General features: G+C 37.8%; 1 protein-coding gene across 3 annotated transcripts in view; it reads right to left on the reverse strand.

The window, feature by feature from the left end:
* C6 (complement C6) overlaps nt 1-16,098 on the reverse strand; it is an 89,118-nt gene that overhangs the window by 34,214 nt on the left and 38,806 nt on the right. For all 3 annotated transcript variants that reach the window (XM_020903050.2, XM_020903049.2, XM_020903051.2), the window contains 2 exons: nt 12,327-12,527; nt 3,565-3,805 (listed from right to left, as the gene is read on the reverse strand). In XM_020903050.2, the coding sequence (XP_020758709.2) occupies nt 3,565-3,805; nt 12,327-12,527 (442 nt within the window). The remainder of the gene's footprint in view (nt 1-3,564; nt 3,806-12,326; nt 12,528-16,098) is intronic.

The raw sequence follows: 16,098 nt of genomic DNA on the forward strand, positions 1-16,098 counted from the left end.
AAATTAGAATCCAATTTTTTTGCTGTTTAGTTTAAAATTGCCTTGAAAAATACAAGCACATAAGAGATAGAGCTATTATGTGAACTGTTAAGCACCTTAAAGCAAAGTAGTTTATCAAATACTGATTCTTAGGGTTGTGGGTTACAAGAGGCAAGGAAGAGTGTTATCAGAGCCAGAGGCACCGTGTGAGTGTGTAGTGCTAGAATATAAATCTGGGTGTGCAGCTCACCAAGGAATGAAGCTGAGTAGGTGCGGATGAGGCTTCCTACTTTGTAGTTTTTTCAATAGTTTGACAAATTCAAAGAGATGAATCAAAGATTGGCAGTAAAAAAAAGTCTTGGTTTGAAGCCCTTGTGTGTACCTGGTATTTTAATCTCTAACAAAAAAGATGGCTGTTTTGATTAGGCTGAATAAATATGACTCATTTTTCTTCCGGTGGCGTTGTTCTTATAAATGGGTCAGTCAAATGTTTGGGCCATGTGAGGAATTTAATGGTCCCCTAACCCTTATTCTTTCATTAGATTTCTGTGATTTATTTTAAACAATTTTTTCAAGTGGACCATTTTTAAAGTCTTTATTGAATTTGTTACAGTATTGCTTCTGGGTTTTTTGTTTTGCTTTGGTTTTCTGGCCCTGAGGCATGTAAGATCTTAGCTCCCTGACCAGAGATCACACTTCTATCCTCTGTAATGGAAGGCAGAGTCTTCACCACTGGACTGCCGGGCAAGTCCCTAGCTTCTATGATTTATAAGTGAAAATTAAATTGCATGTGACAAATTCATTAACTATAGCATAATTAATGAACTATAAACCTCATTAATTTCAGTTTCTGAGGGTTACAGGAGAATCCTACAAGATTTGAATGATGAGTCTCTCTTATGAGCGTGGTATTGGTCACGCGGTGTTGAAAATGTCAAGGCTTTATCAGTGAATTTCTGTACTGGCCTTTTCTTCCCCACAAGATGCCCTGTAGCTTATGTCTGCCCCTATCCACACTGGCACTTGCAGTCTCCAACCTGAGTTTGATGTGGCACAGGAATGAGTATTCCAGAAATGTCCTTAGCTACGCTGACTGGGCAAAGATCAACAGTGTCAATCAAAAATGTCATCCTGATAAACAGTGGGGTGAATAGTTTTTCTTCTTCAATCAGAGCAGAATATGACTTCCCAGCAAAAGAAATTTAAAATTGCCATGTTGTATAACATGATATTTTAATTTTTTACTGTTTTCTCTGTGTCCCTGAAGTTCTTTTTACCTTGCACACTGGAGCAAGGTCAACTTTTTATTCAAGGCTTTAAATTGACTATGGAACACTGCAGGATAGAGGAATACATCAAGAGATGCAAATAAGGAGCAATTTAATTTTGTTTTATTTTTCTTGCACTAGAGAATGTACTCTGAGGTATTTGAGTCATTTTTTTTTTAAATTAATGACAAGGGATATAACTTTTATTGAAAAAAGCAAATAAAACTAGGCCTAAACTCTAGCTCTACATTGTGGCGAAGTAAGGGGAAAAGAACTAAAAAGGGGAAAAGGGAGGAGGCCAAAATATGGATTCATCTAGAGAGTGGGCAGAAACAGACAAGCACACCCACTAGAGAATTCCATTTTAATAAGGGTTTTTTCTAAGTGTGTTTCATCTTAAACCACAGATAAAATTGAGTGCCAGTATTATTACTGTGACTCAGATTAAGTATACACACACACACACACACACACATATGCACATATTTCATGACTATAAGATTATATACTACATATAAAATATGAGAATATGTCTTATATACATATATATAAATATTATGTATGTATGTGTAGTGTTTGTGTATGTGTACATAGGTGTGTATGGTTATATGTTTCCAATTTTATATGACACCTCAGACTCCCTTTCTTTCTCTTATTACGTATATCTATGTGTCTAAAGTCTCTACCTTTATTTAAAGAGAAAGAGATAGAAAGTGAGAATATTTCAGGAAGAAAGTACAGCTCATCACTCTTCATTTTGGTTATGGGACTTCAACTATTAAAATCCTGGATGGTTGATTAAAGATTCACATAGTTCTTTAACTGACCTGAACTCTAAGCCTTTAGCAGCTTTGCTGTAAATGCATGATGAGTATAGCTTATCGAATGAGAAATTATTCTCTGGGCTACAGCAGCAGTGACCAGAATAATTTCATCCCTAGGGTGAGACAAAACCAAGTCAAGGGCCAGAGACTTCCCACAATCATTTTTGCACAGCTTTAATGTTGATGCTGTTCTCAGTGGCAAAGACATCAAATTCAGCGAGCAAACGTGACTGCAGTGGAAAGGATAACTGTAATGAAATGTAAGAGGCAGTGTGGAAAGCCCATCACTGTGTAAATCTCTGGGATTTCGGTAACTCTGTCAAGCAAAAATTTTGAAGACCTTCTTACAGAAAATCCTTTTCAAAGACATATATCCCATCTCCTTTCTTAAAAAGCAGATCATTTAAAGTTAGGAAGGACTCAGGAAACCCACATTAAATATAACTATTTGCCATAATGAGATATAAGAATAGAGGAATTGAAATTCTACGGACCCCAGGATTGGCTTGGTGTCTTTTAAAATAAATTCCTGATTTCTTTTGTATAAGAGTCAAATGATCAAGAATTTTGATTTATTTAGGAGAATTGGACACTTGGGTTCTGGTTATTACACAATTTTCTAATCATGTTTTCAAGATAGAAGCATCACAAGGATGCTGTGTCATTTCACACTGAAGCCTGAAAACAAATTTATACAAAGGTACTTAAGCTCTAATAGAAATGAATATTGGTAATCTGAGATAATAGTTAAGAAATCAAAAGTATTTTTTAAACCAAGATTTATATTATTATTTTATATGTAAGCAGAAAATACCACAGATTATACCTCCAGATAAAAAATTGCAACTTTTCAAAGAAAAGTGCCTCCCATCTGGTTTCAAGTTTCGCCACCAGTAGGGGCATGTCTGGCTCATATTAACTTAGTCCCTTATCAAGTTATTAATTTCTTTTCATCTTTTGCCCTTGGCTTTTAGTTAAAATCATTAAAAAAAAAAGACTAGGTCCAGTCTTTAGGATTTTCACTGCCTAGGGACCCAGGTTCAACCTCTGTTTGGGGGACAGAGAAAAAAAAAGTGTCAGTGGATTTGTTGTAATTACAATTTTATAAAATTATTATCTCCTATAAAAATTCTATAAGTAAATTATTTTTTAGAGTTTAGTTCCAAGACAAATTTTGTTTTCCTTTAGGTGATAGCATCTATCTCTCTTTAGTTTACCACTACTAGGCAGTTTATGATGTTCTTAAATGTCAGGAAATTCTGGGACAAATCTGATGCCTGAAGAGGTTAAGCCTATTTATTTCTCCTTCTTCTTTTAGTTTGAATTTTCTATTTTTATTTTCTTGAGTGTGTACATTTTGGTTGCTCTTCATATCATTTTGGAAATAAAGCGAGGTTGAAATAAAGTCAATAAAGAACTAAAAAGATAGAGTAAGAGAAAAATGCATTACACAGTATCTTATCAGTTAAAAATAAGTCTTGAAGAAATCAAACCTGAGTTCTTTAGTTCCTCCTTGCTAAACTGATAAAGGAGGTCGTACACGCCTCCCAGGGAGCCAGAGGTGAAATAGTGAGTCCCGAAGTCATCAAAGATCCGGCTGTATAAAGCAGAGTTGTATTCTAGAGGAAGATGGTTAAGTGCTTTCAAGAAGACATCAGAAAGCTGCAGATCTTTAGTTTTCATTGTGAAGTTTAAGACTTTTATGACTTTATGGATCCTAATAAAACTGGAAGCCTAAATGGAAGAGAAGAAAGAAGTGGAAAAAAAAAAGATGATTAAAGGTAATGAAAACTTGAGGAATCAAACATTAAATGTTTATCACCAGCTTCATTGTACCCATAGCAATTGTAATTGTTAACTGCCATTGAATGTTCCCACATACGAAATGATAATTTTCATCTTATTTTTCCAGTACCTTTTCCTTCAGTTCAGTTTCCTTAGATATGCAAAATGCTAAACAGATAAGATGACCTCAACCATGTAAATTGTGTGACATAGGGAAATGCTGTCTACCAAAAAGAAATCAAGGATCAAAAAGTAAATCTGTTTTTCTTGATGGTCAATCGTGGGTGCACCCCTACTGCATTTTTATTTAGAAAGTCTTGCTAATGCAAATAATTGAAAAAATATTGTATACATTTTCTGCTGGAAGTTACACAATGAGATTCAAGTCATAGCTTTGTCCACCAGCTGGGGAAAGCGTGTCAATTCTCTGGGCCTCAGTCGTCTGGGAAAAGTTATCTGTGCACAGCCTTCATCAGTGACATTTCACACTGCTTTCAAATCCAAGATGCTAAGACTCAAAATTACGTAGGTGGTAAAATTAAACAAAACTGTTTGTATTCTGTCCTCCATCCACAAACAGAACTATTTGTTTGGAGGATCATCTCTTGTTATGTCAGGTTGATTTAGGATTATGTGGCTGGTATTATGCCCCAGATTTCATTCCATTAAATTGTCCTTTTCCATAGATACTGAATTTTCTGAGTATATCCACATATACTGTTTTAAAAAAGCTTAGATATTGTAACTGATTTCTTAGTTTTAGCAAACTGTAATGTTTAAGTAATAAAAAGAGAGGGGCATATTTTAGCCAAAAATCTGTATTAGTTAAATTGCTAAACCTGTTATTATTGTGGCTGCAAATTATTAAACAGCTATCTTCTCATGTGCTATACTTATGGCACAAAATGACTATTAACACAGAAGGGAAAAAACCCCACAAAGACTGAGGAAGAGGCAGCATTCATTCCCCTCCCTCTATTTTCCTCTTGCTCTTCCTCCCTCCTCGCCTCCCTTCCTCCTTGCTCCCTTCTTTCCTTCAATACATGTTTCTCTCAGCTATCGCAGAGGCAATAGACACAAATGTGAACAAGGCAGAAAAAATTCATGCTTTTGTGGAGTTTACATTTTAAGTGTCCATTAACTGTAGGTTTAATACTTGAATTTTGTCATGGAGGTGTGGCTTTGGAAAGGTAGAGGGACATTGTTTTCCTAGAAGCACTCTTACTCCCTGAATATCTGAAATGCCTGTTGGATATGCACATTGAAATAGGCTGTTCAAAATTTTCAGGTTGCTTTAAAAATGAAATTGTGGGAAATACAAGCGAAATTTTAATAACTCAACTTAGCGCAAACATCTCCCTGGTGTCCCCCTTGTCAGTTTCTGATGGCTAGAACTGACTATTTTGGACTAAAAAATTACATGACAGCAAGTTATTAACTATGTATGGTCTATTTCAACATTTTGTGATATCTTGCATTATCTTAACCATCTTTTTGTTGGTTCAGCTTTGTAAAGCAATTCAAAAACGCACTGAATCCTACTGAGGTAACTGATATTTTGACTTTGAAACAGACTTTCTGACCAACCAATGTTTAGTCAGATCTGTGCCTGACAAAATAAAGCATTGAGTGCAACTGAAGGGCTTGAAATGATTTTCAAGCTTGTGGGACTTTGTTTTCAGTATTTGAAGATTAAGAGAGGTTGCAGAAGCATTTTCTATTTAACCTGAGATATCCTGATTCTGTTCAGATCTAATCAAAGATGTTGGGTTGAACCATACAAAGCTGCCAATCTTGTAAGTCAAAAATGGTTGAATATCAGCAATTTCATATATGTGAACCTGATAACTATGAATAGCCTGAAATGTTTCCACTTTGAGGCAGATATTAGAGGATCAAATAAAAGCTGTTTACCTACAGATAAGAGTTTTGTAAGTATTCTCTAGGATGTTTGAGACGTTTAGAAACCAGTTCTGAGAAGCGAATCTTAATATTGAGACTGGTGTATATCTGTGTCTGTGTAAGCACACACACACATACACACACACGTGTGGCTCAGACAATAAAAGAAGCCTGCCTGCAATGCAGGAGACCTGAGTTTGATCCCTGGGTTGGGAAGATTCCTTGGAGAAAGGAATGGATATCCACTCCAGTATTCTTGCCTGGTGAATTCCATGGGCAGAGGAGCCCGGTGGGCTACAGTCTATGGGGTCACAAAGACTCAGACATGACTGATTGACTACAACACTTACATGCACTCACACACACATATATATTTCAACACCTCCATTTCTCTCCTCATCTTTGGTTATATTTTTAGGCAGTCATTTCCAATCCTGGATATGATATTAGAGCAAGGTGGAGGACTTAAAAAAAAAAAGCCAGAATCACATGCCCAATCCCAGATAGTATGAATCAGTAAATTCAAAGAAGGACCTGGGGAGATGTATTTTTACTTCCTGGTAATTCTGACACTAACTTGTCTTAAGAATAGAGTTTGGCACATGAAAAGATGCTGAGCATCACTCATTATCAGAGAAATGCAAATCAAAACCTCAATGAGGTACCATTACACGCCAGTCAGAATGGCTGCTATCCAAAAGTCTACAAGCAATAAATGCTGGAGAGGGTGTGGAGAAAAGGGAACCCTCTTACACTGTTGGTGGGAATGCAAACTAGTATAGCCACTATGGAGAACAGTGTGGAGATTCCTTTAAATACTGGAAATAGAACTGCCATATGACCCAGCAATCCCACTTCTGGGCATACACACTGAGGAAACCAGATCTGAAAGAGACACGTGCACCCCAATGTTCATCGCAGCACTGTTTATAATAGCCAGGACATGGAAGCAACCTAGATGCCCATCAGCAGATGAATGGATAAGAAAGCTGTGGTACATATACACAATGGAATATTACTCAGCCATTAAAAAGAATTCATTTGAATCAGTTCTAACGAGATGGATGAAACTGGAGCCCATTATACAGAGTGAAGTTAACCAGAAAGATAAACAAAAATACAGTATACTAATGCATATATATGGATAGAAAGATGGTAATGATAACCTTATATGCAAGACAGAAAAAGAGACACAGATGTATAGAACAGACTTTTGGACTCTATGGGAGAAGGTGAATGTGGGATATCTGAGAGAACAGCATCAAAACATGTATATTATCAAGTGTGAAACAGATTGCCAGTCCAGGTTGGATGCATGAGACAAGTGCTCGGGGCTGGTGCACTGGGATGACCCAGAGGGATAGGATGGGGAGGGAGGTGGGAGAGGGGTTCAGGATGAGGGACACATGTAAATCCATGGCTGATTCATGTCAATGTATGGCAAAAACCACTACAATATTGTAAAGTAATTAGCCGCCAACTAATAAAAATAGCTGACTGACTGTGGCTCAGATCATGAACTCCTTATTGCCAAATTCAGACGTAAACTGAATAGAGTAGGGATAACCACTAGACCACTCAGGTATGACCTAAATCAAATCCCTTATGACTATACAGTGGAAGTGAGAAATAGATTTAAGGGACTAGATCTGATAGACAGAGAGCCTGATGAACTATGGATGGAGGTTCATGACATTGTACAGGAGACAGGGATCAAGACCATCCCCATGGAAAAGAAATGCAAAAAGGCAAAATGGTTGTCTGTGGAGGCCTTACAAATAGCTGTGAAAAGAAGAGAAGCAAAAAGCAAAGGAGAAAAGGAAAGATATTCCCATTTGAATGCAGAGTTCCAAAGAATAGCCAGGAGAGATAAGAAAGCCTTCCTCAGTGATCAATGCAAAGAAATAGAGGAAAACAACAGAATGGAAAAGACTAGAGATCTCTTCAAGAAAATTAGAGATACCAAGAGAACATTTCATGCAAAAATAGGCTCAATAAAGGACAGAAATGGTATGGACCTAACAGAAGCAGAAGATATTAAGAAGAGGTGGTAAGAATACACAGAAGAACTGTACAAAAAAGATCTTCATGACCCAGATAATCACAACGGTGTGATCACTCACCTAGAGCCAGACATCCTAGAATGTGAAGTCAAGTGGGCCTTCGAAAGCATCACTACGAACAAAGTTAGTGGTTGTGATGGAATTCCAGTTGAGCTATTTCAAATCCTAAAATATGATTCTGTGAAAGTGCTGCACTCAATATGCCAGCAAATTTGGAAAACTCAGCAGTGGCCACAGGACTGGAAAAGGTCCATTTTCATTCCAATCCCTAAGAAAGGCAATCCCAAAGAATGCTCAAACTACTGCACAATTGCACTCATCTCACACACTATTAAAGTAATGCTCAAAATTCTCCAAGCCAGGCTTCAGCAATACGTGAACTGAGAACTTCCAGATGTTCAAGCTGGTTTTAGAAAAGGCAGAGGAACCAGAGATCAAATTGCCAGTATCTGCTGGATCATTGAAAAATCAAGAGAGTTCCAGAAAAACATCTATTTCTGCTTTATTGACTACGCCAAAGCCTTCGACTGTGTCAATCACAATAAACTGGAAAATTCTGAAAGAGATGGGAATAGCAGACCACCTGACCTGCCTCTTGAGAAAACTGTATGCAGGTCAGAAAGCAACAGTTAGAACTGGACATGGAACAACAGACTGGTTCCAAATCAGAAAAGGAGTACCTCAAGGCTGTATATTGTCACCCTGCTTATTTAACTTATATGCAGAGTACATCATGAGAAATGCTGGGCTGGAGGAAGCACAAGCTGGAATTAATATTGCCAGGAGAAATATCAATAACCTCAGAAATGCACATGACACCACCCTTATGGCAGAAAGTGAAGAGGAACTAAAGAGCCTCTTGATGAAAGTGAAAGAGGAGAGTGAAAAAGTTGGCTTAAAGCTCAACATTCAGAAAACTAAGAGCATGGCATGTGGTCCCATCACTTCATGGGAAATAGATGGGGAGACAATGGAAACAGTGACAGACTTTATTTTTTTTGGGCTCCAAAATCACTGCAGATGGTGATTGCAGACATGAAATTAAAAGACCCTTACTCCTTGGAAGGAAAGTTATGATCAACCTAGATAGCATATTAAAAAGCAGAGACATTACTTTGCCAACAAAGTTCCGTCTCGTCAAGGCTATGGTTTTTCCAGTGGTCATGTATGGATGTGAGAGTTGGACTGTGAAGAAAGCCGAGCACTGAAAAATTGATGCTTTTGAACTGTGGTGTTGGAGAAGACTCTTGAGAGTCTCTTGGACTGCAAGGAGATCCAACCAGTCCATCCTGAAGGAGATCAGTCCTGGGTGTTCATTGGAGGGACTGATGCTGAAGCTGAAACTTCAATACTTTGGCCACATCATGCGAAGAGTTGACTCATTGGAAAAGACCCTGATGTTGGGAGGGATTGGGGGCAGGAGGAGAAGGGGATGACAGAGGATGAGATGGCTGGATGGCATCACTGACTCAATAGGCACGAGTTTGAGTGGAGTCCGGGAGTTGGTGATGGACAGGAGGCCTGGCATGCTGTGATTCATGGGGTCGCAAAGAGTCGGACACGACTGAGCGACTGAACTGAACAGAGCTGAATAAAAATAACTGGGGAAAAAAAAAGAAAAAAATAAAAGAGTAGAGTTTGGTTAAGGGTGAGGGCATGATATGTCCCATAATCCATTCAGAAGTGAACTAACAGGGGCTTCCCTGGTGGCTCAATGGTAAAGAATCTGCCTGCCAATGCAGGAGAAATGGGGTTGATTCTTGATCTGGGAAGATCCCACATGCCATGGGGCAACTAAGACCGTGTGCCCAAGTCCATGCTCCTCAACAAGAGAAGCCACCATGATGAGAAGCCTGCACAGTGCGACTAGAGAGTGGCCCCCAGTTGCTCCTACTAGGGGAAAGCCTGTGTAGCAACAAAGACCCAGCACAGCCAAAAATAAATAAATAAAAATTTTTTATAGTGGGCTAACAATCTGTGTTATAAATGGGATCTGTTTTGTTCTTTTTTTACATGCTTATGTCACTAGAGCTATACTCTTTTCAGAGTTTGATGAAAATAAGCAAGAAGCTTGAAATATAATGTGGTAGATGTAAATAGTGGGCAAAAATTAGAAAATTGATTTCAATTCCAAACTCTGGCATTTACTCATTTTACAATCATGGGAGTCACTTAGCTTCTTGTACTTGAGTATAGTGCCTGACTCAGGGTAGGTCTGTGATGGATGTCTGTTGAATTAAAAATAAATATATGGACTTCAATCTACTTATCTACAAAATGATGTTAAAAATATCTACCATTACCTGTTAAATAGTAAAGAAGGCTGAGTGCCAAAGAATTGATACTTTTGACCTGTGGTGTTGGAAGACTCTTGAGAGTCCCTTGGACTACAAGGAGATCAAACCATTCAATCCTAAAGGAAATCGACCCTGAACATTCACTGGAAGGACCGATGCTGGAGCTCCAATATGTTGGCCACCTAATGCGAAAAGCTGACTCATTGAAAAAGACCTTGATGCTGGGAAAGCTTGAAGGCGGGCGGAGAAGGGGATGACAGACGATGAGATGGTCAGATGGCATCACCGACTCAGTGGACATGACTTTCTGCAAGCTCCAGTAGATGGTGATGGACAGGGAAGCCTGGCATGCTGCAGTCTATGGGGTCCCAAAGAGTTGGACTCGACTGAGAGAACAAAAACAACATTACCTCTTAGGGTTCTTTTGAAGACAAATGAAATGCTTAGAAAAATTATCTGTAAAGTACTATAAGTACTCATATTTACATAAGTGTATGAATGAATTAATAAAAAATATGAGGGGCACTATGGTAGAAACAGAAAGAGGAATAAAATGGTGCCCTCCAGTGCTGGTCCCATTGGTTCTGACACTGGTACTTTGGTCTACTCTTTTCACATCTCCCATCAAGTTCTAGGATTCAGGACTCAATCTCCTCATATGTCTCTTTGGAAAGAAGAAATCCTACTTAGAGTGGTGGTTGAAATGAGAAATAGATACTATTTTAAAAAACACTTGTAAATGTCTAAAAATGCCTAATAGATATCTATCCCCTAAATCATGTAAAAGTTGGAATACATATCTAGAAGATTTTACAAGCAAACAAGGGGAAAAGGAAGATATGAGGAAAGATTAACCAATGAAGATGCAGTTTTATGTATTGAAAAGTTCCATTAGTTCTGGCAAGATTAGTAGATAAAGTCCAATGCTTAGAGTATTAAAAATTGCAAATTTCCAGAGAGAGAACAAAAGAAAGAAGATCAGCTTGCATGTAATTTTTCCTATGTTAACAATAGAAATTAGAAGATAGTAGAATAACATCCACCAGCTATCAAGAAAAGAAGACTGTGTTCCAATATTCCTTTATCCAGTCAAGATATTTTGCATCTTTATTGTTCAATGAAAAGGTAGACATTTGTAGATATAAAGATTTAGGGAATATATTTTGCATGTATCCTACCTAAAGAAAACACTGAAATTATGGCAATTGAATGAGAACAGGATCTCAAGAAAGGGAAGATGAAAGAAGTGGTGATGAGCATGTATATGGGATATAGACCTATGTAATATATGTACACATACACACATACATAGAAATACACAAATATAAAATACATATTATGAATTGGAATTTATCAGTATTATGTGAGGAATTGTTAATAGGAAAGATGGGATCCAGAATAAATTACTAATGAACATATATAATATAAAAAAGAATACAAAACAATCCCTAGGAATAGCTTGGAATACAAAGATTTTGAACTCTCTCAATAAAACTGGAGGCTTTGGAAGCTTGTGGTGGTAGTGGTGGGGAAAGAAAGAAGCAAATATGTTTTCTAGGAGATTGTGGGAATGGAATGCGGGGAGTAGAAAAATGAATAATCCTTTGGTGGAGGCTATATATTACTTCATGGAATAAAAGAAAAACATTGGTTTAATTATGTGTATTAACTAGAGAAAGGAAAGCACCAGCAGAATTTAAAAGTTTAGTAGAACTTCCAAAATGACCAAAAAAAGTAAGCAGAAATGTGACAAAGAAAAGTAAAGAAACAAGAAACTAGCAACAAAGTTAAATGAGTGAGATATATTAAAGAGGGAAGGAGCATGATTAAGTATTTCAGGAAAGATACTAAATAGAAGTTGGCTGAATTTCTCCAGCAAAGACCCTAGACTGTCAGATTATGTTAAAAGAAAAAAAGCAACATTCTGTTACATGTGGTTTATAAGAAATGCACTTAAAATAATAAGACAGAAATTAAAATAACAAGAACACAACCACAAACACAGCCAAATCCTTGCAAAAAAGGCATTATATACTTACTATCTCTATAACTTTTGAAGTGGGCTATAACAACAAAAAAGTAAGTCTACTTAAATCTATGTTAGAAATCCTACCATTTGATATTAAAATGATCTTCTCCTTGCACGATTGCTGGAATTGATGTTATTTTTCAGGAAAAATTAAAAAGATCAAGAACCACTTTTACTACCTTTTTCTGGGAGGCTTGAATGGCTTGTTTGAAGGCAGAAGTATGGGAGCTGCTTTGCCTTCTCTTTGAGGAATAGAAAATCGGTACATAAAAAGAGCTCGTTGCTAGGCTGGAACTCAAGGCTTGTTGATCTTTATTATCTTCAAGAGCAATTAAATCGTCGTAGAAATCTGTTTCCAAATCATCTTCTTTAGTTTGCACCTGGCGGAAAATCCACAAGAAATAAAACGTAATTTAGGAAATTAGAGCTATTTGTGAACACCTACTGCAATGATCATGAGTTTGAGTAAACTCCGGGAGTTGGTGATGGACAGGGAGGCCTGGCGTGCTGTGGTTCATGGGGTCGCAAAGAGTCGGACACAACTGAGCGACTGAACTGAACTGAATGCAATGATCATTCATTCATTGACGCATTCAGTAAACAGTTATTGTGCACCTGTTTTCCTAGAGAACAAGGAATAGTATTGTCCATGTCTTCAAGAAGTTAATAGTTTAGTGAGGGAGAGAGACAGACACTCAATGAGCATAGCATTGTGTTGCCAAGGGGATTGCCACAAATAACTATAAAATTCAGAGAGGCAATACTAGGGAAGTTACCATCAAGGACATGACTCCAAAACTGAGATTTAGTGAGGTGACAAGAATACAGACCTATGTTTAGTCTGCCTGTGAATTTGATGCTCTTTGCAAGCTAATGGAAGGTATTTTTCAGAAAATTGGGGCCTAGAAAAGTGGAGGGCAGATCTTGTCCTAATCTGCTCTGGCTCCATCCTGAACCCCTCAGCCTTATTCATATACTGGGCCTTAGCACTTCACTGGCCAAGTCTGCAAGACAGAGAACAAATCACCAATAATCCATTGGTTCTGTCTGGTAGGTGGTGATCAGTTTTTATCTGACCAGGTCTGGGAAGAAGAAAAAAAGCAGCCAGTGAAACTTGAATTTTAAATTATGAGTACTTGATGAATTTTCCAAGCACAAGGTAAACCTTTGCTATGGTTAGGCTAGTAAGAAGAAAGCAGTGGACAAATTTTTAAAAGTTGCAAATTTAGTTGATTGAAGAGTACCTCTTTATGTTAAAAATGCTTGTTTTTTTGGTAATGAAAAAAACTCTTGTTTTAAATTATTCAATATTAAAACGCACTGTGAGGCAAACCACATGTCATAGTTAAATAGCTTGCACAATTAGTCAAAGGAAGAAATAACCCAGCTGCAAAAGAGTCTTGCTCAACAGTAAAATACAGTCAAAAGTTCAGTATTCCTTTGAGACATTGCAGTGCATGCTAGAAAAGATATGTTGACTTAAAGAAAAAATATATTTGCATGTAAAGTAAGGACATTGGGTATCCTGGGAAGAAGCTCAGAGAAAAATCTGACCATGTATGTTCGCTTGGTGAGAAGGCAAGTGTATCGTTGAGCAATGGTGAAAAATTGAACTGGGAAACTGGAGCCAGGCCTTGTATGTTCTGATAAAGCATTTGAATTGACTTCTAAAGGCAAGATTTTGCATCTAATAAGTTCTTTAACAATATTAATTGAAGGATTGAAAAATTGGGGATGCCACAGATTGTTTTGCATAGATCATGTTAACTATAGCTAAATTAGAGGCAAGGAGAGCAGTTTAAAAAAGTGTTGCAAAAAAGTCAGTTGAGACAGAAGAATGGCCAGGTTGAGGGCAACATCGGTTGGGTAGAGAGAAAGTGGTGGATTTGAAAGATATTTAGGAGGTAAATCAACAGAAGTCGTTGACCAAGTAGAGGTGTATATGTGTGTGTTCATATGCGTGTGTGTGTTGGGGGGCAGGGTGGGGAGAGAGAGAGAGAATTAATGAATGGGAATGCTGTTTCATGAACAGGAATATGGAAAGCCAAGACAATTTCAAAAGGAGGAAGATGAGTTCTTTTCATGATGTGTAAATAACAGCTGGTGAGCTCTGATTAGCTTCATCTTCCTAGCTTTTCCCAGAAAGAGATGTTAAGCAAACTCTGGGAAAAAGGTTTTAATCCCCATTTTACATCTTATTTCTAGCCCGTCCTGACTATCTGTGGATCTTGTGGGCTGATGACCTCCTACAGCTTGGCACGTGTTGACATTTTCACTGTTGTGTCTGAAGAAAGGAGCGGGGTTTGTAGGGAGGGGTAGAAAACAGTTGAGAGAGGCTGGGGAACAGACAGGATAGGTGACACTTGGTTGCTTGTGATGTGAGGGTTAGAGACAGAACCTAAAGTTCTGAATTTCACAGGGGATTTAGAGAGGCTTTGGGGCGCTGCAGACCTTTGAAGGGTTTCAGGCTTTAGGGTGCAGCAAGAGATGTTATCTAGGTAGGTCAGTATATTGGTAGGAATCAAAAAGACTAGTGATAACCACGCTCTGTACTTCGCTGGTGGCAGCAAGTACTTAGTGTCCAGCCAGTAGCAAGCAGCAACTCCTAAGAAAAGGGATGAGGTGTCCTGGGATCATGATACAACTCTGGGGACAGGTACACGGGTCATACTGTGACAGAGCTCTGCATTTAGCACTTGCGATATCCCTGAGGGTCAGGATTCTTCCTACCATCTTCCATTCTGACTTCCAGTCCAACTGCCTTCCATTCAGCAGCCTTCTCTAATCTTTGTGTACCAGCCAGCTCATGATTTCCATTGTCTCAATATGCTCTGATACTGTAGAAGAATGGCAGTCAGATGTCAGCTGAATTTCTCTTCCTCTGCTGTTTTCAGTGAGGAATAGCTTAGATTTGCACAAATGCCTGTTAATGGCATGAACAAAGTAATACAGGCATCATTGGAAAGTAAGCTACTCTAAGGAAGGTAAGTGACCTCGACTCTGGTCATTTCCAAATCTTTGAAGAAATATCACCATGACCTTCCTCAGCAGTTGAATATTATCTAAAACTCAATGACATATAGATAGAGATCAACCTAGGCAGCTTCTTAAGGTTGAACAGGTTTCAGAACTACATGGATAATGAAAAGAATCTACTTCCTTCTGAATGAGGGATTTCAGGCTGTATTTCCTGATGAAACTTGGCATGCAGGCTTGGGTTACTAAATTACATGGGTAGATCCAGTATTCTGCTGGTAAATGTTTAACAACCAATTGTCTGAGAGGGCAAAAAACCAACCAAACAAACAACCCTGTGATTTAATACTACAGCATTTGCCTTTCTCATGCTGTATGTATTCCTACTATGCTGATTCCTACCTATGTGATACTCCTGAATTCAAACTTGGAAAGAGATGCACAGTAGCAAATTATTATTTTTTTGGGGGGTGGGGAAACTAATGGTTTATAACAATTAGCAAGGACTGCCAATTGGCTTTGATAGTTAAATGTGTCCTGCAAGTTATTACATAGTACTTTTATGATACAATAGATGCAAGTAACTTCAAGAGCATAGATTTGTGGTCAAATGTGCCATAATAATTGAGAAGTGATATATTTTGAGTAATTATCATCTTGCTTTTAATATCTTTATTTAAATTTGATATCTTTATTTAATCTTAATTTAAGATCATATATTTAATATCTAATAATGGTCATGTTTAATAATCGGCTTACAAAAGTCCTGAAAATTTAACATTTGGCTGGAAAAGCTGGAAAGGCTGGCTCTAGCACATCATTGGTGAACTTCACAGGTGATACCTTTTAAATCAGACCTTTTAAACTCAGACCTGGCAATAGCCGCAGTCATTAATATCTTTCTTGATACTTTACTATCAAGGTCTCATCTGGCACAAATTCTAATTCCACTGTGCCATTTATTTGCTGCATTAC

This window comes from Odocoileus virginianus, chromosome 14 (genome assembly GCF_023699985.2).
Source record: "Odocoileus virginianus isolate 20LAN1187 ecotype Illinois chromosome 14, Ovbor_1.2, whole genome shotgun sequence".
NCBI lineage: Eukaryota > Metazoa > Chordata > Mammalia > Artiodactyla > Cervidae > Odocoileus > Odocoileus virginianus.